The 25,355-nt window shown below is 40.7% G+C and overlaps 1 protein-coding gene across 1 annotated transcript in view; it reads left to right on the top strand.

The window, feature by feature from the left end:
* Window positions 1–25,355, top strand: part of AVL9 (AVL9 cell migration associated) — a 1,171,768-nt gene that overhangs the window by 955,903 nt on the left and 190,510 nt on the right. Inside the window, exon 12 of the mRNA XM_044064846.1 lies at window positions 17,284–17,503. Within this exon, the coding sequence (XP_043920781.1) occupies window positions 17,284–17,503 (220 nt within the window). The remainder of the gene's footprint in view (window positions 1–17,283; window positions 17,504–25,355) is intronic.

Here is a 25,355-nt window from a genome sequence, read left to right as displayed (position 1 = left end):
GATTTACCACAGCACAGACCCTTAGTTATCCCTCCTGTTCTGGTTGTTGTGGATGATATCTTTATGGAATCCAGTCTAACTCCTGATACTTTACCCCGTGCTCCCAGGAAGCCTGACAGATACTACAGAGTCCCTGACTCACACAAATTTCTTTTCAGAAATCCTACTGCTGACCCAGAGGTCATCTCCCACGAACCTAAAGGAATAACAGCAACTACAGCTAAGAATCCCACCCCCTCAGACAGGGATTCCCGAGCATTAGACAGATGGGGCAAAAAAATATACACCTCTGCAACTCTTGCCATTGGAGTATTAAATTGTCAGTTCCACATGCTGACATACCAGCAACATACTATGGGACTTGTTAAGCAAAAAGTATCTACCTTCCCTGACTGTGCAGAAAATAAAGAATTACAGGAGCTTATGCATTCTACAAGCCAAGTCAGCAAGAATACCCTGCAATGTGGGTTTGATGCCCTAGAAGCATCTTGCAGGGCAGCAGTGTCATATTCTATACTTAGAAGGCATGCCTGGCTTAAGGAGCAGACCTTGCCAGACCATGTCAAATCAAAATTATTGGACTCACCTCTGAACAAGGACAATCTGTTTGGCACCAAAGAAGAAGAGGTTTTAAAAAAGATGGAAGAAAAAGTGAAATCTGTGCAGACAGTCAAAGATTTTTTGCAAGTGCAGCCCCTCAAAACATTGGTCCTTTCCAGCCCCCTCAAGGCCAACTCAAACTAGACCTAGGGGAAACAGACCCCCCCCCATACTACAGTCTGAGTATGCAGAGATATAAGCAATGGAGCACCTCCACTTCTAAAACAGGGAGTGCTAAGCCACCCCTTTATGGAAAGTATTCACAATGACTTCTCAAGTCCTCCCCTCACCTTTGCCCAATTTCTCGTGCCCCTAGGAGGAAAACTTGCCCACCATGCAAAAATCTGGACCTCCATCACCAATGAGTGATGGGTCCTCAACATATCCCAGGGGTACAAATTTTATTTCCATACGCTGCCAACCCCAAAAGGGTTCCCTGACCATCCTCCAAACCAGTGGGCAGAGGCACAAAACCAAGTTCAGTCCCTGCTCTCCATTAGAGCAATTCAGCCTGTTCCTGCAGAACATATAGGCCAAGGTTTTTATTCCAGACTTTTCCTGGTACCCAGAAAAGAGGGCACCTGGCACTCAATCTTAGCTATATCCATTCTAAACACCTTTCTGGTGGTACCAAAATTCAAAATGCTCACCCTACAGCAGCTTCTCCTTATGCTGTCCAAAGATGCCTCGTTAGCCACCCTAGACCTAAAGGAGGGATATCTACACATCCCAATCAGAGACTCCTGCAGGAAATATCTACGTTTCAGGACAGGATCTAGGCATTCAGTTCTCTGTACTTCCTTTTGGCTTATCCACTGCTCTCAGAGTTTTCACAAAATGCCTGGCTCCAGCCATTGCCTGTTGCAGACAGAGGAATATTCAAATTTACCCCTGCTTGGATGATTGCCTGATTCAGGCAGACAGTCAGTAAAAGCTGTTACAGCACCTGACATTTGTAAAAGACCTTCTAACCTCCCTGGGGTACACTATCAATGAAAAAAATCCAAACTAGTCCTCAGTCAAAAAATTGTATTCCTGAGTGCAAGCTTGGACACAGCGTCCCAGATGGTATTCGGGTCTATATGACCGTATCGAATAGACTAAATAGTGAATGCTATTTAGTCAATCCGATACTGTAGAAATGGCAAAATAGCGAAGTCACGGAATATCAAATTTTTTCCCAGAGAAAAAATTCAGTGGGCCGTCTTCAGGACTTTGCCATTTCCTCCACTACGGTGAGATCTCAGAGTTGGTATATTTAAGTAGGGGGGGGGTGTGGTGGGCACAGCCCCCCACATGAGGGGGTGGGTGGCAAAGCCCTCCCACTTAAATTTGTGTTTAAGTTTTTTTTTTTTTTTTTTTACGGAGCAGCAAATTTTTTCCCTGGGAAAAAATTCACTGTTCTCTTTGTTTGATATTTTGTTGTTTCGATATTATCAGTACGATGAAGTAGCATTTGCTATTTACATCGTACGATAATATGATATAGATGCCTTACTCCAGAAAAACAAGCCTGACAGGCTACTTCTCTTAAATGGCCACCAGAACCCAGTTATCCACAAGGAAAATCCTGCAAGCGCTAGGGTTCATGGCTTCCTGCATTATACTAATTCCATATGCCAGACTGCGTATGAGGAAACGTCAGTGGTACTTAAAAATTCTTTGGTGCCAACATTCTCAGGAACTGGAAACTGTCATACCTATGATACCTTGTCTAAGGAAAGAGTTCCTTTGGTGGGCAGCAGCATGCAACCACAACAAGGGGCTTGCCTTTACACAACCCCACGCCGCCCAGACCCTAACCACAGAAACATCAGACTATGCCTGGGGTGCACATCTGGATGGCAGGTACATTCAGGGCCACTGGAGCCCAAATCAAATTCATCTGCATATCAACCAAAAAGAGATAGATAATAGCTGTTCAGCACACTTTGACAGCTTTCAGATCCCTACTCTCTCCGGGGCCTCTACTAATCAAAACCGACACCACAGTGATGTGGTACATCAACAAGCAGGGGGGAACCCACTCTTACCCACTCTGCAGGCTAGCCATGACTCTTTGGAACATGGCCTCAGCCATGCATATTCACCTGCAAGCTCATTTCCTGCCAGGCAACCAAAACTCTCTGGCAGACAACTTAAGCAGAAATCTCCTAGACCCACATGAGTGGCAATTAAACCACAACACCTTCAGCCTTGTGACCCGAAGGTGGACCTATTTGCCTCCCCTTACAACCACCAGCTCAGCAAATTTTTACACCAGGGAACCTCACAGCAAGGCCTGGAAAGTGGATGCCCTATCCTTCCAGTGGCAAACCTCTCAATCTATGCATTTCCCCCTCTACCTCTTCTTACAAGAGTATTACTGAAGATGGGGGAGGAAAGACGAAGGGCAGTCCTGATTGCCCCAGACTGGCCACGTCAACACTGGTACCCCCTACTGCGCAGTCTGTCACCGTTGCCTCCATGGCACCTCCCCCAGATCCCAACTCTCCTGATTCAGCAGGAGGGACAGTTCTTGCATCCGCAGTTGCAGACCCTGAACCTTGCAGTCTGGCTTATTCCTTGACTTTTCCTCCAGTGGCCAGCCTAAGCAAGCAGGTACTGGATGTCGTACGTGAAGCCAGACGACCTAGTACTAGAAAATCCTATGCTGACGTGTTCCTGGATCCATACTAATGGAGTAGATTCAGCACAGCCCTTCTTACCTCTCATCCTGGATTATCTAGCAGACCTACTCCACAGGAGTCTTTCTCTTCCATTAAGATCTGTGCCTCTGCCATCTCTGCTCATTACAACACTGAGCCCACCTCTCTTTTCACACCCTCTCATCAAGCAGTTCCTGAGAGAGGCTGACAACTTAAGGCCATCAAGAAGAGCCCCTACCCCTGCTTGGGACCTTAACTATGTGTTGGAAAAGCTCACACTACCCCACTTTAAGCCTGCAGCGTCAGCAGAGTTAAAATTCCTCTCAGAAAACAGCCTTGCTTCTGGCCATCACTTCAGCTAGAAGAGTGTCTGAGCTTCAAGCACTTATGGCTGTGGAACCCTTCATCATTTTTCATGCTGACATGGCCTCCCTCAGGACTAACCCAACTTTCATGCCTAAAGTGGTGCCCAGTGTGGCTCTCAACCAATCTATCCATTTGCCCACCTTTTTCCCTAATCCTCAAAATAAGGGGGAAAGGATCTTGCACACTTTAGATTTGCACAGACAGCTCAGATTCTACCTTGATAGGACTAAGCCCTTTAGGAAATCTGACCAGTTACTAGTCAGCTTTGCACCAGGGGCAGAGGGCAAGGCCATATCAAAACAAACCATCTCCAAATGGATAGCATACTGTATCCATTTCTGTTACAAACACCATGTTAAACCACCCCCTCAGGGGGTCAGAACACATTCCACTAGGGCAACTTCAACCTCTACAGCCTTTCTCAGAGGAGTCCCTACCAGGGACATTCTGGAAGCTGCAACTTGGAGTTCTGTTCATACCTTCACCAAGCATTATCACCTGTCTATCTTTTCCAAATCCAGGGCGGGCTTTGCAACCGCAGTCTTGCAGGGCATACTAGGCAGCCCCTACTCCTCTTGACTGTCTCCACCCATTCTTCAGCTTTGGGAATCAACCCAAGTATGATGACTGCAACAGTGAAACACGAAGAACATAGTACAGTTGTGTACACTTACCATGAATGTAGATGTTCGAGTGTATTTACTGTTGCAGTCCTGGTTTCCCACCCTCCAGCCCCCTTATCTCTCTCTCTCCCTCTGTCTTCCTCACATGGCTATTGGTATTTACCGTTTACTGGTGGTGTATTTCAACCATAACTTAGCTCCCTATTTGGGGGCTCCTGACATTTGGGGCAAGAAAAACTGATGTAATGGTGTCGGCAGCCTGTTTTTATACCACTGATGACCTTATGTCAGTCCTGAAGTGACAGCAACTGACGCAGAAATACTAAGCCTCTGGTATTCGGGCCGACTGAGGGCTACCCCTGGCAGGATAACTCAAGTGTGATGACTGCAACAGTGAATACACCCAAACATCTACATTTATGGTAAGTGTACACAACTGTACTGTCTCTGCTACAGCACAGATGTCGACATTCTTCATTTTGAGGAGAGCGTCAAATGAGTGCATCTTGAGCTTTAGACTTCTAGCATTGAGCAGCATGACCCTCAGATTGCATTTGTTTGTAGCAGTTACAGTGGAATTTTGGTCTTTGGAACACTGCCTAAAAAAAGGCACTATAGGGGTGGCAAGAACCTTCGCTAGTAGCCCGAATCCCAGGGGTGACAGATGCAGGCCATCTCTGGCAAAGCATCGAGGTCTGTCGATCATGTCGTCCCAGGCAGACAGATACTGGATCACTTTAGAATGACACTAGATACTTAGCCAATTGTTGAAGTTAATCATTTTCTGCGTGTACTGTGGTATCATTCTGGGTGACGGTAGAATACTGCTCAGGGCTAGGGTCATACCTGCCTGGGCCACATAGTCCAAGAGTTCTATCACATCTCTTTTCATGTAGTCCAGAGAGGTATGTCTCAGGTCATTCACACCCACATGGACAATGAGTCATATTTGTACTTGTGGAGTGACCCAAGTGCATGTGTTATGTGGCAGATCCTGGCACCTGATTGACAACTGACTGTCACATTCTCCTTGCTCAACCTAATGAGTGGGACACCTGTGTGTCTCACAACTGAGTGTCCTATAATTAGTACATTGGGCAAAGTGTTTTGCCTTAAGGGCTTAGGTTGAGGGGCACACTGTGGTGGTGAGCTGTGTGTTCTGAGGTTGGTGTTGTGTTGTGGTGGTCGAGTGCATTTCTGTCTCGGGGTCTCCGTTGTTTGGAAAAATTTTTATTGATAGCCTCCGCAAAGTGGGTGTATGGTTTGTGTTTCTATTTGTGAGTTGTGATGGTTGGTGTTTTTGAGGGCTGTGTGTTCCATGTAGTGAGTTGCAAGTGTTGACCTTCTCTTGACCAGCAAGTCCGGTCTTGGCTGGAGAGTGCACTGCTTCCAGTTTAGTGGTACAAGTGCATCTCTCACATATGTGAGTGTTGGAAGGTAAGAGGAGAGGGTTGTCTGTGTACATGAGACAGTTGCTACACTGTGTCAGAATGCCCAAGTGCACCAGTCTAGTAGTAGAAAGCACAGGAAATTGCCCTACAGTCATACCCAGAAAGTTAGTCATAACTAATAAGTACTGGTGCTGTTACTTTGTATGAACAGCTAATGCTGATAGCACCTAAGTGTGCTACAATAAATGCTACTAAAGCCTGTTAAAGTGCTAGTCAGTTAAGCTAACTGAAGTGCAAGAAATAAAGAACAAGCATGTTCTAAGGGAAAAATTGAAGAGCAGACTGTGGCACCAGTAATAGTTTACCTGAGCTAAGCGCGGTGCGCAAACATGGGCTTTTAAACCAGAAAGTTGAAAGGGATGGAATAACTGCCCAAACGGCCAATAAACTACAATTTCTTGGCCAGAAACCAATCCTCTTATGGTAGATAGGCTACCTAGTGCTTACCACTCTCACGGATGAGCTAGAAAGCTTCCCTCCAACACAAAAAGGTATGGGGTACTCAGAAACTTACAAAACAGTCCTAGATACAGCAAATATGTATCTGGACTAGATTAGTTACAGGAAAGGCAGCAAACAAGCTTAGAACTTTTTTTTTGTTTTGTTTTTGTTTTTTTCATATAGAACTCATCACTGTTTAAACCTCAAACAACTAGGCTGGCTTGAACTCCAAAACCAGCTACTATTTCAGCAACTTACAATTACCCACAAGATTCTCTTTCACACCAATAGGACTCCTATTCTTTGTAGCATTGCAACTCCTTATAGAAATCTTACTACCCTAACAAATATCCACCCTGAAATCCCTCAATAAAGCCGGGGACTCCCTCTTTTCAAACTCTGTGGGTAAGAGTTGGAACAAACTCCCCAGCAACCTACAATTACTTTCATCCTTATTACTATTCAAACAGCAGCTAAAACTACACCTTAAAGAACATTGGTTATGCTCATGTACTAATCCAGATCAACATCTGCCAACTATCATAATTCCTTTCCCCCTCTACTACCCACTAGGGCACAATCACATCCTATTCATTCATAGTCAGTAATGTAGTTTTTTTATTTCCTTCTAACTTCATTAAACTTGCTCTTCTTTTTTCTATAATCACTCTCCACCTGCTGATATTGTTCTACGTCAGTGTTAACTCCTGTGCTACCTATGACATTTCATACTTCCTGATATTTTTCTATGTCTTTAATACTTATGCTACCTACCACATTTCACGCAAACCTTGTCTAACATAACAACTAGATGGTACCTTTCACCCCCTCCACTCTTTTTTTCTTGTCCAAATATTGCCAATCATTATAGTATATGTTGCTCATAATACTACTGACTCAACACCCCAACTTTTCCTTCTCTAATCTTGTTTGTTACTTCTTTGCTAACCTCTCTTTCTCTAATGTTGTTTGTTACTTCTTTGCTAACCCAATCCTTCTTTAATCTTAATTTTTTTCTTTACCATTATTGTTGTTTTTGCTGTTTGAAGCTACTTTAGTTCATTAATAGACACCCTTTAGCTATAAACTGCATTTATTCTTTGTAATAATTTACTGTTCACAATTTTACTTTTATTTGTAATCCTGTTACATTACCTTATATTGGAGCTTGCATTAATTCTTTGTAATAATGTACTATTTACAATTTATTTTTATTTCTATTTGTAGTTCGATTACATTACCTTAATGTTGGAGCTTATCTCCCCGGGCCTCTACTGAAAATGGACATGTATCCAGTTAGACTAGCCCGGTCAACAAATGTAAAATAAATAAAATAAAATAAATACATTTTACAGAAAAGCAGCTAAAACAGTAATAAAACACTTAAAATGCAGTGCAAGCTAGCACACTTGAGTGTGTAGCAGTATTAAAGCAAATACAATTTAAATAAATGCAGTTAATTTAAAAAAAGGCTTAAAACAATTGCAGAAAGCAGTAAATTCAGAAAAAATCAAAATGGAGGCACTTAGCCTCTCTTTCTCCTTCCTGTTGCTCTTGTAGTCTGCAGGACTGACCAGTTAATTCAGGCGTCCTCTCCTGAGAGCCTTTTGCAAAATCTTCATTTTGCCATTTCCCTTCTTCAGAGCCTGGGGTTCATAGTAAACTTCAAAAAGTATTCTCTGACTCCTTCTCAGGATCAGGTCTTTCTGGGTAGCAGGATTAAGACAGTGCCTATGCAGGCATCCCTGCCTCATCCAAAGGCCTTAATTCTTATTTTCTTCTTCCTCTAACCTCTGTTACAGCCAGGGAGTTTGAGAGCTTTGGGTTTCATGGCATCCACCATTCCTATGCTTCTCTTTGGCCAAACTCCACATGAGAAAGTTTCAGTGGTTTCTGAAGTCAGTTTGGTTTCAGCATGCCCATCCTCTAGAATGTATAGTTATTCTCCTTCTTTGTCTCAAGAAGGAAGGAACTTCATTGATGGATCCAGCAGCTGTCTCTAAATCAAAGGTTCCTTTTTCAGCCTCCTCTTCCCTCTCAGGAGCTGTTCACAGAAGCTGCAGACCTTTTGCTCCCTAAAGCTGCATGGGGTGTGGTTGCCTCGTCAGCAGAAGGAGCACATCACTGTCAAAGAGATGAGAGCTCTTATGCTGGCTCTTCAGGTTTTTCATCCTCTTTTTTTTTTCTCCAAGACCTCACAAGGTTTTCACAAACAATACCACAGTGAAGTGGTATATAAACAAACAGGGAGGAACAAGATCTTACCTTCTTTGCCAGTTGGCACTCCTGGTAAGGGATCATGCTGTCAGGTAACAAGTGACTCTTCAGGCAGTTTACATCCCTTTAGGTAAGAACATTATGGCAGACACTCTGAGCAAGTCCTTAACTCAATCCCATGAATGGATGTTTCACAGGTATTTGTTTCTGGACATTGTGTACCAGTGGGGTACTCCTCAAGTAGATCTGTTTGCCTCCCCTTTGAAGAGACAACTTCCTCTATTTTGTGCCAGAGTCTCAGGTCCTGTGGTGTGGAAGGTGAGCAGCCTCTCTTTTTCTTAGAAGGGGATGTTTCTTTATGCATTCCCTCCCCTTCCTCTCATTCCAAAAGTCCTGTTAAAAATTCAAAAGGACACTCCCAAAATCTTACTGGTGACTCCTTTTTGGCCGTGACAGTATTGGTTCCCTCTTCTTCTGCATTTAGCCAAGGGCACTCCTTACAAGTTATCTCACAGGGTGGATCTGTTCACACAAGACATGGGATCTGTCATCCATCCCCACTTGTCCACTCTTTAACTGACTCTGCAAGTGGTAGGATTTTGATTCCACATAGACACCTTTTTTTCTGAGGATGTCCTGAGGGTCTTGCAGGAGGCCAGCAAACTCACTACTAGGAAATCCTACTTATCCAAATGGATGATTATTGTTTGGTGCGTCTCTCATAACCTGGACCCACTTACTGTGCATGTTCCTTTTGTTCCCCTCTTATTTATGTGAGTTGCTCAGTGTTGATTTGGCCTATTCTTCTATTAAGGCCCACTTATCAGCAGTCTCTTTTTGTCTGCCTTTATATTCTAGATTTGAGGCTGAACAAATCCTTAAAGGTGTCCTTCTTATTAGACTTCCCAGGAAGCCTGCTTCTCCTCCCTGGGATCTTAATTTTGTTTTGGAGAAGTTGACTCTGGCTCTCTTTAAGCCTGCTGCTTCATCTTCCTTGCAACATTGTTTTTGGAAGACTGTTCTTTTGTTGGCTCTTACTTCTGCCAGACAGGTGTCTGAGCTGCAAGCCCTTATGGCTTGTCCTCTTTTTTTGGTATTTCATAAGGACAGGGGGGTTCTTGCATACTAATCCTTCTTTTATGCCCAAGGTGGTTAATGAGTTGTCACTTTATCAGTCTATTCATTTGCCTACTTTTTTCCCCTCTCCACGGTCGGCCAGCGAGAGAGAGGATTTTGAATACTTTGGATGTGCATAGACAACTCTGATTTTATTTGGATAAGACTAACTCTATTAGAAAATCTGTTCAATTGTTTATTTCTTTTCATTCTAGGTCCCTAGGTTTAGCTTTAGCCAAGCAAACTATTTCTTCTTGGATCTCAAAGGCTATTTATTTTGTTTTATTATACTTTCCCTTCTTCTGTAAAGGCTCATTCTACTAGAGCTGTGGCTTCTTCTTGTGCTTTTTTTCAAGGGGTTGGATATTAATTGTATTTTTGAAGCAGTTACCTGCACTTTTGCGCATACTTTTATCAATCACTGCAAGTTGGATGGAGTATCTGGAGCTAGAGCTGGTTTTGCTAGAGCCATTCTTCATGGCTTCATAGAGGGCTCTACTGCTTCTTCCACCTCCCAAGTTTCTTCTTGAGCTTTGGCACTCTCACAATTGTAAGGAGTACTGCAACCAATGAATGAAAGGACATGGTACAGTTGTCTAACATCTTACCATAACAGTAGATGCCCTTTTTTTCGCTGTTGCAGTATTCACTCCTCTCCCTTAGTCCTTTTTGTTCGTGGATCTGTTTAATGAATGGAATTGGATTTGAAGGAGGAGGTGGAGGAAAAGGAAAAAAGTGTTTTGGACCAAGAAGGGTGTGCAGCAGGTGCAGTGCAACTACAGAGTAACAAACTGATTAGTCACTGCTTAAAGTTATGGAAGAAGTAGAAGCAAGGTTAAGAAGAAGGTGATGATTAGTGTGATCAGCAGTATGGTTTTACGCCAGGAAAGAGCACTACAGATGCATGTTTGCTCTGAGAGTGTTGTGTTGATGGAGAAGAGAAGAAGGTCAAGGAGAGTTGCATTGCGCCTTTGTAGACTTGAGTCCTCTCTTTTTGCAGTGGTGATGGACAGGTTGACAGATGCTAAGACAGAATATATGTGTGTAAATGAGAGGGAGGATGATGATCTACTGGTTACCTCTTGGGTTTTTTTGGACTGGTGTTCCTACTGGGGCAGTCAGTTCTGAGGATGGTACATCCAAATGTCACCTTTATGCCCTACATTACGCAAGGAGTATACATGTGATGTTCAGCATACCTTAAAGCAACAGACATCGGGCTACCCATGGCAGGGAATCCCAATTGTGAAGAAAAGGACATCAACTGTTATGGTGACATTTTACACAACCATACTTTATCCATGCATGCAGTTCCATTATTTTATCACATAGGCTTTGTGTATTTAAGATAAAAAACATGTTAAGGGGGGTTTACTTTAGGCTTGGTTGGGCTGGTTATTAATGTCAGAGTTTTGCTTAAGATTGAGGGATATGGGTGATTTTGACAGTGGAACTGGAGCTGGTTTTGGGTTATATATTTTGGAGATTTTGAGTCTACCAAGGAGTAAAGCAATAGATTGGTATTGCCTTAAAAAAATATATAGAATGATTTTTAATACAGTACATTATTAATTGAGGTTATAAGGCAAATGTTCAAGTCTTTGATAGAATATGGACTGAGTTGTATAGCGTTCAGAGATAATGAGTGGTAGGCTGGGTGATGATCAAGTTGATTGGGGCTTTTGAGTATAGAAATTGAAAGATGTGATGGAGAATGCATATGAAGTGGGGTATTCTGGTATGAACCGAGGAGGGCAAACAGTAGTTATGAGTAAAATCATCAAGCTAGACTAGGTAGGCTGATGTGAGAGTCTAAACTGTTGACAGGTAATATTACGGCAGAGTCCTTTTTAAAAACAGGAAAACTGTTGTCTGTTTTGGAAACTATGTCTTTGTGGCCTGTCTAGGAATCTTCATAAATACAGCTTACAGGCATTGCAAGTTGTTCAAAAGTATTTAATAAGGCAATAAAGAACTGTCTTAACTAAATCTGATGTCCTTCTGTTCTAATGTTGCAGTATTCTTAACATGAGGGAGATCCTCCGCCCCAAGCAGCCCAACGTCCATCCAGCATACATCAGCTTTTAGGTTCTGCAGGTACATGGGACGTCACACGTATGGCCTGGCCGAATGTCAGCCATAAAAGTATGTCCGCACATACTATCCTCAGAACTTCTCTGCTGCCATTCAAAATGCTTGACTCGTACGTCAGACAGCTGCCTGTTTCCATCTGTTGCTTCCAGCTTTCAGATAGGCGCCCTTTTGGAGTTTAATTTTTATTGTTACTGCCTTTTTTATTTAGTTCATGTCATCCAGGAAAGGCAAGTGTAGGTGTGGAAGGCAAATTCCACATAAGGATAGCCACGATCTTTGTCTGTTTGTGTTGGCCCAAATCATGACCATCATTTTTGCTGTATTTGTTAGGCCTTTGTCCCAAAGACTTTGCAAAGCCATCTTTCAGCTTTGAACCTCTATTAGAGAACCAACGTTTGAAAAGACTAGCTAAGGACGTTATGGAGGGTTCTGTGGGTCCTTCAGCCACGCGATTTTGAAGAGGAAGGTCAGTAAGCCTAGGCCTGAATCCTCTTCTACTGCATCTCTTTCTGCCAACATATACCTTGAGGTTAGTGAAGACCCATTGTTACTTTCGGGGTTAGGTCTGGTTCTTCGGCAGGTACCACTTCAGAGACCATTAAAGAATCCGACCTAGGCATGTCCTCAGAGGCAGTGCAGATGTCCATTTTAGACAGACACGTGGAACCATGGCTTATTGTGCTTGAAGGGTCCAGAGACATACCTCATACCCCAGTTAGGAAACCGGTCCCGGTGCTGGTCGCTGAAGGCAGGCCTATGTTGGGTCCTTCAACTTGTCATCAAGCAGAGGTGCATGTTAAGAAAAAACAAGCATCTTTCAGCCCGTACATCACCTCAGTCTGACTAGGATAGCTTTTCTCACGGATTGATTAATGCTTTAATGGCTCTTAGGCCTTTTTCTACTGCTGTTTTTGTTCGCTCTTTTACTTCTTCCCCTGTTAGGGGAACAGGAGTTCTCAGAGGATGAGTGTCCATCTGATCAGGATTCCTTAGCATACTCCACTCAAATTACATCCCCTTTAGAGTATGCTTCCCCAGAGGAGGAGTCCGATGGTACAGATTGTCCATTGGAAGAGGTTTCTTTTGGGAATACTATTAACAAGATTAGACAATCCCTTAAATGGGACTGCTCTCAGGTGTCTGAGTTGCAAAAAAAGGTATTATGACGTTTTTACAAATGGAATCTCCTTCTCCTTCTGCTGTGACACCTGTTTTGCCAGCATTTTTTGATGCTTTCTCCTCTGCTTCCAATACCCCAGATTCACAGGCTCCTGCTCCTAAAAGGCCTGGCAGGTTTTACAAGGTGCCCGACGAATGCAGATTCCTTTACACATGTCCTTCAGCTGATCCAGCACTGGTATCTATTGCTTCTGACAAATCCTTTAGGTTGTTACCATCTTCTAGACTTCTGCCTTCCGATAAGGAGAACAAAATAATGGAAAGACATCGGAAGAAGGTTTACACTTCTGCCACTTTGGGTTTCCGAGCTGTAAACTGTCAAACACACATGTCTAGGTATTCCTTGGGCCTTCTTTCTCAGAGCTCACAAGCTCTTTCAGAGCTTCACAGACTCTGACATTAAAAATCAGGTTATGTCTGTTTTAGGAGCTTCATCTCAATTGGCTAGACACTCAAGTGGAGTTAAGATGCAGTAGAAGCATCATCTAGAGCAGCTGCTTCTGGCTCTGTCCTTAGAAGGTATTGTTGGTTGAGGCTTCGGCTGCTGTCAAATGACATCAAAGCAAAACTCATGGGTGTCCCTCTGGATAACTATGCTCTGGTTGGTACTGCAGCTGCAGATTTATTTAAATCCTTACAAGAAAAGGGAAAGGAACTCCAGTACTTGAAGTACATTTTTTATGTCACTTGTCCCTAAATTCCACCTTCCACAACGTCATTTGTTAGGAGACAGACACGTCCATTGTCTTCTTCTTCCAGATCTAAGAAGACTGCTAAAAGACCTTCTCAGCCTAAGACTTCTCTTTCAGGTCCCACTTCTCAGCAGCCTTTTCCAGACAAGCCTGGTAGTCTGTGACTACCAGCCAATTTCAAATCTTACTCCTCTTTCTCTTCATCTGTCCCTCTCTTCCGGCTTGGGCAAGTATAACTCAGGATTCCTGGGTTCTTTCTATTATCCAACATGGATATTTCATGACTTGGAAAAACCTTCCTCCTTTCAGGGATATTACTCAACCCACCCCAAACAGTTGGATTTGTTTCCACAGGTTCTAAAAGAGTTACTTTCTCAAAGTACAATTCAGCATGTTTCTCTGGACCAAAGAGGAAGGGGGTCTTACTCAAGAATGTTTCTTGTGCCCAGAAAGGACAGTTCTTGGGGACCCATTCTAGACCTATCCCATTTAAACATATTCCTAAAAGTTCCAACTTTTCACATGTTGTCTTTATAGACTTTGTTTCCTTTAATTCCTCCTCAGGCCTAGATGGCAACTCTGGACATCAAGGATTCCTGCCTTCTCATACCTATCCATTCTCTTTACAGGTTACTTGCACTTTTGGTTCTCTGTCTTGCCATTTGGTCTTTCCACTGCCCCAAGGGTATTCACAAAGTGTTGGCCGTTGCGATTGCTTTTTGCAGGATTAGAGATGTTCAGGTATATCCATACCCTGGGCAATTTTCTTTTTCTGGCTCCTCTTTCAGAACAGTTAATTGAAAACCTGCAGTTTGCCATCTGTCACATGCAAAGGTTAGGGTTCACATTAAATTTTAAAAAATCATTTCTTTCCCCTTTTCAGGATCACATTTTCCTAGGCTGCAGGCTAAGAACTGATCTTATGATGGCTTTTCTTCCACCTGAGAAAATTCTCTCTCTCACTTCCTTCTTCCCCAGTCTACTGTCTCTTCCATCTATTACTGCCAGGGAGTTTCTGAGACTACTAGGGTTTATGGCATCCACAATACCTACTCTGCCCCTTGCAAAACTCCACATGAGGAAGTTTCAGTGGTACCTAAAGTCAGTTTGGCTGCAGCATGCTCATCCTCTGGAGTTTGTACTTCCTCTTCTCCCATGCCTGAAATAAGAGATTCTTTGGTGGATTCAGCAATTTTCTCTGAATCCAGGCCTTCCTCTTCATCAGCCTCATCCAGCTCAAGAGTTCTTCACAGATGCCTCAGACACAGGTTGGAGGGCAACCTTTGCATCAAAAAAGGTGCAGGGTCTCTGGTTTCCTTCTCAAAGGAAGGAGCATATCAATATCAAGGAAATGAGGGCTGTCATTCTAGCTCTACAGGCTTTCAATGCTCTGCTTCATCCAGGACCTCTGAAAATGTTTACAGACATCAGAGTCCTCTGGTATGTGAACAAGCAGGGGGGACAAAGTCATATATTCTTTGCAGGTTGGCTCTGATGGCATGGGACTTGGCAGTTCAGTACAAGGTGACTCTTCAAGTGATTTATATTCCATCCATCCAAAGTCTTGTGCCAGACACTCTAAGCAGCTCCATGACTCAATCCACGAATGGGTGCTTCACTCATCAGTGGGGTACTCCTCTAGTGGATCTTTTTGCCTCTCCTCTAGACAGACATCTTACTTTTTTTTTTGTGCTAGAGTCCCAGATCCTCTGGTTTGGAAGGTGGACACCACCTTATCTTTTTCATGGAAAGGGATGTTTCTTTATGCAGTCCCCACCCCCACGCACTTTCCTCTCATTCAAAACTTTCTGCTCAAAATTCAGCAGGACAAACCAGAAATCTTGCTGGCCAAAGCAGTGCTGGTTCCCTCTTCTTCTGCATTTGCCCAAGGGAAATCATCACAAGTTACCTCACAGAGTGGACCTTCTCACACAGATCAAGGTATCTCTGCCTCATCCACATCTGTCAACTTTGCAACTGACTTTGTGGGTGATAAACTTTTGATTCCTTTCAGACACCTTTTTTTTCTGAGAACATGCTTGGGGTACTACAGGAGGCCGGAAAACCAAATACTAGAAGATCTTACGTACCTAAATGAAAGAGATTTTCTACTTGGTGTCTTTCACATAATCTGGATCCACTTTCTGTGGATATCCCAGTTCTTTCCTACTTGTGTGAGTTACTTAAGAGTGGTTTGGCTTATTCCTCAGTGAAAATTCACTTATCAGCCATTTCTGCCCGTCTGCCGTTGACTACCCATCTAGTTTCTAGACTGGAAGTAAAACTTTTTCTAAAAGGTGTCCTTCACATTAATCCTCCCAGGAAACCATTTTCACCTCCTTGGGATTTGGATTATGTTTTAGAAAAGCTAATTAGCCCCCTTTCGAACCTGCAGCTTCAGCTTCCTTAAAGTTTTGCACCTGGAAAACAGTTGTTTTGCTAGTGTTAACCTCTGCTAGTAGGGTTTCTGAGATTCAAGCTTTGATGGCTTCTCCACCTTTCTCTTGTTTTTCATAAGGATAGGGTCTCTCTGCACACTAATCCTTCCTTTATGTCCAAGGTGGTGAATGAGTTGTGTCTTAATCTGTTCAGTTGCCCACTTTCTTCCCTTCTCTACAATCCTCCAGTGAGAGGATATTACACACCTTGGACGTGCATAGACAAGTCAGGTTTTATTTGGATAAAACTAAGGCTATCAGAAAATCTGATCAGCTTTTTGTTTCTTTTTGTCCCAGGGCTCTGGGTGTGCATGTTTCCAAACAGACTATTTCCTGTTGGATTTCTAAGGCAATTTCATTTTGTCATGTGTTTCATGGTAAGAGTCTCCCTGTTCTGTTAAGACTCACTGCACTAGGTCTGTGGCTTTCTGTGGTGCGTTCCTTAAAGGCTTGGATACTAACACCATATTGGTGGGTGCCACCTTGGTCTTCTGTTCATACTTTCACCAAGCATTACAAGCTGGATAGTATTTCTAAATCCAGGACTAGGTTTGCTAGAGCCACTCTTCATGGCTTTGTGGAAAGTTCCTCTGTTCCTTCCTCCTCCTAGGGTTCCTCCTAAGCTTTGGGATTCTCCCACATCTTAAGAATACTGCAACATTAGAATGGAAGGACATAGAGTAGTTGTGTAAAATCGTACAATAACCATAGCTGTCCTCTTCTATGTTGCAGTATTCTATTCCTTCCCCCATACATTTTTTTTTCCTTGGATGGCAGTTTTTTTTTTTTATTTTCTTATACTGATGTTCCTTCTGGGGCATTTCAGTTCTGAGGATTGCAAGTGTGGACATCCTTTTATGGGTGACATTCACCAGGCGATACGTGCAGCGTCCCACGTACTTGCATTAGCTAAAAGCTGTTTGGCTTGATGTTGGGTTGCTTGGGGCAGAGGCTTTTCCACATGTTAAGAATACTGCAACATAGAAGAGAATGACATGTATGGTTATGGTAAGATTTTACACAACTACTCTTTACATGTGTATGAAAATAAAATTACATAATAATCAGTAATTTGAGAGGTAAACAGACTAAATCAGAACTAGCAAAGTATTTTTGCATGGGGCCTTTCTTGGTAGTCCATCTAGTGGTGGTTTACCTTCTGCAGGATCCTAGAACATTTTCCTTTCAATATTGTAGTAAAAGTTAAATCTGGAATTATGTGTATTTATTTCTGTATTTTTGTATCTGTTACTGTTAGCATTAACAAGGTTTAGATATAAACAAAGTCAGATAATATAACTTCTGTGTGCAAGTAGTTAAATTGTGACTAAACACTAACTTTATTGATTTGGTTAAAGAAACATTGTCTTATTTGTCAGAAGGGCATATTATCATTTCACATGCGTGCATTTTGACAGGTTGAAGAAGCTCGCATACAAGTCCATGATTCAGAACTACGAAAGGTACTGAATCCTACAACTGCTGACTTGAGATTTGCTGACCATCTTGTGAAGCATGTCACTGACAACAGGGATGATGTATTTTTAGATGGTACAGGCTGGGAAGGTGGAGATGAGTGGATCAGAGCTCAATTCGCACATTACCTGCACTCACTACTTGCTACATCTCTGCAGCCAGGTGAGATTACAGTTTCTTTGTTAACTGGGTGGGCATAATTGATCTAGTACACCGTTTACATCTGTAACCTTATCCAAAGTCACATGAAGTCATGTATCCATTACAACAGTTTAAGGCAACAACACAAACAAGTTATCAGAGTTTCAACTTGTTAAAGAGGTGCTGATTTGCAGATAGTTATAAGATTCATAAATTAGTACAATATATCATACTGTCATTTACATAAACTATTTGCTGTTCTAAAATGTTTCTTCCTAAAGACTGAACCATGGAACACTCTGTAGAAAATCAGCCTTTCATGGCTTGATTCTGGTGATTGTGTGCATGTTTTCTGTTCATTGTTGAGTGACCCATTTCAGACCAGAGTGGTAACTGTCATCCTTCCAACCAGAGTTCTGTAAGAGAACAGTGCTTTATATGTGTTATAACTGTAAAGTTGATAACTTATGTACATTGATTAGCATGTCATGTGGTACATAGTTCTTCCAAACAACTCATTTGAATTGTAGACCTTATAAGGTTAGACCAGATGTATTGTCTTTTACAGGATTCAGAAAAATTATCACGGTTAGTGCTGTTTGTGCAATGCTATAGTGCCGTATAGGTAATAGTGATAACATGTAATTCAAAATCATGATAAATCAGAAATGAGCAATATCTCATTAGTGGCTCATTATCATGTCTGTGAAATTAGCACTGCTCTGTTAGACTACCCCATACAAGGCTAATGGCCCTAGGGCCTTAACAAGCCTAGCCATGTAACACCCTTGTTCCCTAACTGACCATGGTTAGATGGTCGTTGTTAGTAGACAGAATCAATGATTAGCACCGACTGCCTCTGTCCATGAGGGACATAGGTGCCACCCCGGGTTGAATTTACTGTCTCCCATCCAGTTGTCAAGGTTGCACTTAAGTAGGGTCATTGAGGAGCTCTGCTTCACATGAAGTGGGAGTTTATTCCAGAGGAACGGCAATATCTGAAAGACATATCTGTCTCTCCAACATGTTTTATATCACAGGCTAAGTTGAGATCCCAGGAGCGAGTGACTCTTGTCCCATTTGATTTGCAGGCATGCAGCATTTTCATTAGGGCAGGGTCAGAGATCGCTTTATAGACCAGGCAGAGTTTGTGTCTCAGCAGCCTTTAGAGTACAGAGACAGGGCCCTCAGTCTTTCTGTGTAGGTCATGTTTTGGAGACCCTCAATTTTCTTGGTTAGAAACCTCTGTTGTCTCTCCAGTTGTTGTAGGTGTCTGGTGAGGTACATGCAAAAGGGAACATTGTACTCCGTTATTAGTCTGAGGGTCGGGTATAGAGGAGTTGTAACATCGTTAGTCTTGGATGTGATATCCTTATTTATGAGATGCGCAACATAAAAGGCTTTACTTACCACTGTGGAGACATGGTGATCAGAGTTGAAGTTGCTATCAGCCTGTGTTCCCAAGTCTTTCACCCCTGTGTTTGAGCTTATGGGGTGCTGTGTATAATGTAATTTGTAGGGGCCACATCTTTGCCAAAGGGGATAATGACGCACTTTTTTGTGTATAGTTTTAGACCATGACTCTGGCACCAATCATTAGTCTGTGTTAGCCCCTTCTGTAATATGTTAACATCATTGATAATGATGACATATCTGCCAAAAGTGAAGAAATATATTTGCTTTCAAAAGACTCTGTTTGCAACTGCAGAAATATAATTTTCTGTGGTAATGTGGTTCATCTCCACCTGGAATTCTTTATCCTTCAGGGAAACGTAATAGATAACTGTGGATTAGATGAATAGTTTGAAGGGATGCAATATTTGCTGCATCCCTGCATATTGCAAAAGAAGTATAAAGGTATTTAACTTTTAGTTTCTTTAAGAGGAGAAAGAAAACAAATAGCATCAGTCAGTGAAAGAAATTCAGTAACTGTTGTCAAAGCAGAAGGATGGTGCCATAAATTAGACATTTGCTCTTTACAAGAACCCAAGGCCCCACAGATATTATGGATGCCTATGTTACTAAGCTAATGTATAGATACAGAAAATGAATTTGGTGAGTAGCATAGTTCTCACAGAAATAACCTTAGTAGAAACTATGGACTTTTGCAGAAGAAGTAAAATTAGTGGTTAACAGAGAAAAATGAGTGTGTGTATAAAATAAAAAAATAGAGAAGTAATAAGGCTAAAATGATAAACTGAGGCAGGTTGTGTTGTTAAAAGTAATTACTGTGAAAAGAGAATCAAAGAGGATTTTAAATGAAAGACACGTTGATTGCATTATTTTGATTAAGGCTTTGGAGTAGATGTGGCTTTAAACATGAGAACAGTTACTGCCTTTCATTTACTCATTTCTACATACTATATGCCAGAAAAGGCAATTTTGTAAAGATGTGTAAAAGCAGAAAAAAATGTTCTAAAGGATATGGATGTTGTTAAAAAGAAACATGAAAATTCGTTTTCAATACTTTTGAATTGAGAAGACTAGATATTGTGAAATCTGAATATACATGTCTGAAGCAGACAAAAATGAGCTCAAGGTTTTTGTTGTGATACTGAAAAATAACAGAAAAAATGTTGAATGAAAATGTAGCTTCGTTGTGTGGTACTGTAATGTTTTGTTAGACGGTGCTTTTAAAGAATTTGGATTAAAAAAATCCTCGTGAGAGAACTACATATGCAGTTCAACAGAGTCACACTATTCAGTCAAAAACAGTGATGATGTCTAATATTAGGCTAGAATGTTTAACTATAATAATATATACGTTATTATAATTGTTCATTCATCTGAAATACACTCATTTATTTTTCCAGGTGTATACACTTAAGTGAATTATCAGAGTATTTTGAGCTACAAGGCTTATGAGAAGCTTTAAATGGTAAAACAAATTCACAATCTAAAAGCGAAGACTGCATGTGTTCAAAGTCAATCACAATCAGACACAAGCCATATACTGTACAGAGCTATAGCAGTGATATCTTGCATAACTATGCTGATTTATTAACTACTGAAAACTGCCGCAGAACATGCTAAAGCCCAGCATTCGTTTAGATGGTGTTCAGTGGCCAAAAACTAATGAAACTCACAAAAATATGATATGGAGCTTTATCAAAAATATTTTTATTAAAGTCTATTCACAGGACCACAGAGGTTCCTCAACAGGAGAATCCAGGGCCTCAAACATCTACCCTACACAGATAGGCCAAAGGCCCTGTCCCTCTACTCAGTCTCATACAAACTCTTCAGAGGTGACCTCTGTCTGGCATGAAAAGCAATCACAGACCTCACCTTAATGAGACTGCTGCATATCCACAAGTCAAGCTCCACTCGAGTAATTTCCATGCGCAACCTCAACCTGGTCTGTGACATCAGTAGGACTTGTTGGGACAGATTTGTGTCCCAGAGACTCCCCCTTCTGTGGAATAGACTCCCTCTCCACATCAAGCAGAGTACCTCATTAACCATTTTTAAGAGTAACCTGGTAATTGAATGGGGAACAGAAAATTCACCCCTGTAAGGGCATCAGGGCCAGTTGTCTAGTAACTTCCTATGATCCTGTGAGCACACCAGTACAAGTTTGTTAGTCCATTAAAAGATATTACATAACATCTGTGTTCCAGTTTCCTTTTAGTTTGATAATTAACATGAAATTATTAAAATCTACACACAAAAGCTATTTAGGATAAGATACTTTAACATAATTGTTTTCTCATACATTGTGAGATAATGGTCACTAATAATATGATTAATATTTCACCACATTTTGCAACATCTGAATAGCAAGAAGATATTGCATTCAAAACATTTTAAATGCAAGCACTTGTTCATTGAACTTTTGAAATGTAAAATAAAAAAAAGATGAGGGAAACCCACTTTATATTGTATTATTCTTTCTAATGTATTATTCGTTTGATTAATACTTCACAATGTTCAAATTAAACAAATGTTTACATTTGCTTATGTTTAATCTTTTACCGTATGCTTCAGTTTTCAAACACTTAGGTAGTATCTTCTCATAACTAATAAATAAAAGCATCCACATATGACAAAAAACAATGAAAACAGAACTAAGGGAACAAAACATTTAATAAAACTCAGTTCTTTGAGATACTTAAAACCACAAGTACCGGAAAACCACCACTCAAAAAAAAAAAAAAGTATATTAAGCGCTTTCATGCCTTTTTACTTGTGGAACTTCTTCAGAATAAAAACAAGTAACAATGTAGTTACTTAAATAATCCATAGAAAGTACATCGTAGCACATATTAATAAACCACAAGCTTGCTGGACAAATTGAATTTAAATACATAATTGATTACACTAAACTCCAAGCAAATATCAAATTATTAAAACAATGCATAAAACATAAAAATGAAAAATAAAATAATAAAAACATTCAAATACTTTTATATTTTAGTAAACTTTTGACTGAAATAGTCTAATTTAATCATGGAGCCATATCAGCGTGTAAAAACACTTGCCATTTAAGTTCTAAAAATTCAAGATAATTGTTGGACTAATCAGTGAAAGGTAATTGGTTAACTTTTCTACTACAAAAAAGGTAAATGTACGAAAGTCAGGACAGTCAGTACTATGCCTAGCTAATGCATTATTACAGTCCTTGTTTTTGATAGCTCTTGTATGTTCACCTATTCTGCATCCTAATTTTCTGGTGATCTTCCCTATATAAAAGCTGTTGCAACTGCAGCAGCTTGCCAGATAAACTAAACCTTCACTTATACAACTAAGTCTTTCTTTTGCTGTTAGAGTGAAGTTGATATGCTCAAAATAGTATTGACAGGTGGAATGAATAAATCTACAAGATTTTCAATTCTGACAGGGAAACGTACCATCTGGCCTACTCGATGAGTCTGACGTATCGTCTTTCAAATGCTCTAATAAAAATTTCAGGTTTCAAGTTCTCTTAAATACTTTGGTTCCTGCCCAACTACCTCTGATAAATCTTGATTACCTAAAATTACCTGCCAATTTTCTTTAATGATGTCTCTAACTTTGCACCCCTCAATACACATGGGAAGCAGAAAAGCAAGGGCTTTTTCTGTATTTTCAGAACGGTCTCTCATAGGTGTAAACCCAGCCATTAAAATAGGAAGAAATGTTTCATTTCTAGCCTTAGCTGTCTCTTCCGAAATAGAGATCAAGTTTGTCTTTGCAATAACTTCTTTCACAGAACATTTCAATAAGAACTTCTACCTCCTTTGATAACTTAAAATTGTCACTAAAAATGTGACTAAGACAAATTACCTGCCCCCGAAAGATGTTAAACTTCATAAAAGGGGGTGGTAACTGTCAAAATGTAAATAGTTGTTGGTAAAGATGTCTTTCCTTTAGCTGTTACTGTCAAATTTGTTGTGTTCAGAGTTGGTTGTATGTAAAAAAAAAAAAAAAAAAAAAAAAAAAAAAAACTAACTATAGTTCCAATACAGCTAATCACAAAATTTAGCCAACTGATAGTGCCATTCATTTCTCGAACAAATTCTTGGAACATCTCCTTACTACCTGCCCAAATAAAAACAGATCATCTATGTACCTAGAGTAGAATGTAACGTACTTGAATGAGGGCAAATATTCACTCTCTCATCAACACATAACTAAGTTGACAAAGACAGGAGCAACCTTGGCCCCCATCGCTACTCCAGAGATTTGTTGGTATATACCTTCCCCAAATTGGAAGAAATTATTACTCAATACTAGAACAAGTAAAACACAAATAGTTTTTGAATTGCGGTTAGAAGTCTTACAGTATTTATTAAGATATAAATCAACAAATTCAATCCCAATGTCTTGATCAATAGAAGTATACAATGAACTGGCATCAACAGTGCAAATAAATTTTTCTTGACCTATAAGCTGGTGTAGAAAAATCCAAGAGTCCTTTAAAAAGTATTCATTACTTTGTACAATTGGATTCAAAATACTGTCCAGATAAGCAATATTATCTGGGTGACACAACAGTGGGTCTGAAGGGAGCTTGGGTCTGATTCTTATGAATCTTGGTTATACCAAAAATAATACCCAATTGAGGCTGTTCTACCAAGCTGAATTCAAATACATCCAAGGAAGTACAATCCTGATAAAGCAAATCCAGTAATGTTGTATCAATACGAGTATAACTCTTTCTAACAAAGTCTTTGGTAACCTTCTTATAACTTTTTGAATTAGATAGTAATTTAGTCATAGGTAAATTATAGGCTTCTTTGTTCATCATGACCAAACCATTACCTTTGTCAGCTTTCATATATTGCAATTCGGAATAGTGACAAAGGTTCCCTAAAGCTGTAAATTTACAAGTATTTAAGTTGTCAAAAGGTTTGGTTTTGAAATTCTTAACTGCTTGATTTCTAAATAAATTGTAAAGCTCATTCTCACAAATCTGTCCAAAAACATTGTGTGTCAGTCAGCAACTTTAGATGAATCATACGTCACATTTTTAAGCTTCCTGACAAACCGGTTGTAGTTTAAAATAATGTCAGTAATAGATACTCTATTGGTGGGTATAAACGTGAAACCTTTTGAAAGAACCTCAAGTTCAGTTGAGGTAAATTCTCTGTCACTCAAGTTGAAAATGCATCATTCATGAATCAACGACCTCTTCCCTTCACCCGATTCTTGCCCCTGGACATCTTGGCTCTTCTCATCGCTGAAGAAACCTGGTTAGAAGATCCTGAGGTAAATGGACTAGCCAGTGAGGAACCGGATTGATCATTGTTGTTGAGTGCAGCAGAAGATGAATTCCTTGCAACTCCCCTAGGTGTTTCAGTTAGCAAAGCCAGATTACCTTGAAGGGAAGGAGGAGCATTGTTTGTAATACTGTTTTGCCTCACACAGATAGAGTGAATCCAGTTGGCCAAGGCACTGTCTGCTGGGAACTGTATTGGCTGATCCTCCATCTGAATCTTTTACCGGCACCTCTGAAGTGCCTTTAATTATAAACGCTTGTTTGTTCCAATACACTCAGGAATGTCTTAAGTTTATTCTTTAGCCTGTTAATAACAGTGATTGCTTGTTGCTGTACTTTAAATGAAATATCATCATAAAAGTTCCTAAACGGAGGGAATGATGGATGAGATTTTACTTCCTGATCAAGCGCTTTGATATTTTCTCTCAGTGCACCCATCTTACCCCTGTTCCAGCCAATAAGAAGTTGTAAAACTTCAAGCCCACCTCTGTTATAAACTTCTCAGATATTGGAAAACACTGGGTCACTATATCTAATTCCATTGGGAAAAGTATAGACTCTAAGACCGAACAGTTTTTGACAAGAACACTTGCCCACCTATTTGCTTAACTAAATAAACTACTGGAAACTTCAAGAAAGTGTCTTTATTCCTCCCACGGGGAGGGTATCAGAGACAGAGAGAGAGAGTGTTTCCTAGATCTGCTAGCTAAAGTGGTTTTATCTGGACTAATCCTTTATACTCTGTTACATAAAAGGACAGACAGGAAAATAGTGCTGCTTATCCTAGAAGCTAGGACAGGGTATGCAGTTAAGAAAAGGATAACCAATAGGGCATACGAAACATTGCAGAGGATATTTAATGATAATGACCATAAAGATGAGAAAGGGTGAGGGATGGTTCTATCTAGGGAGATGGGTAAAATGTATTGGAATTACATTGCCATAGTGCCAAGGTATTCTGCTTGCTCACAGAAATTTAGAATCTTTGCATGGAAGTGCCTTCACAAATATTTCTATCCCACAGAAAAAAATAAACTCATGTTGGAGATGGAACCAGGCCCTTAGGGGGTACTTGAGATCATATATTTTGAGAATGTGAGGCACTGCAAGAGTATAAAATGGGGTTAGCAAAGTTGGTGGAAGTTATGGAGTTTAACAGTAATAATTTTATGA

This window comes from Protopterus annectens, chromosome 3.part0 (assembly GCF_019279795.1).
Source record: "Protopterus annectens isolate FY-2018-M chromosome 3.part0, PAN1.0, whole genome shotgun sequence".
In the NCBI taxonomy this organism is placed as follows: domain Eukaryota; kingdom Metazoa; phylum Chordata; order Ceratodontiformes; family Protopteridae; genus Protopterus; species Protopterus annectens.
Note: the sequence above shows the minus strand (reverse complement) of the source record. Positions and strands in the feature narration are given on the sequence as shown.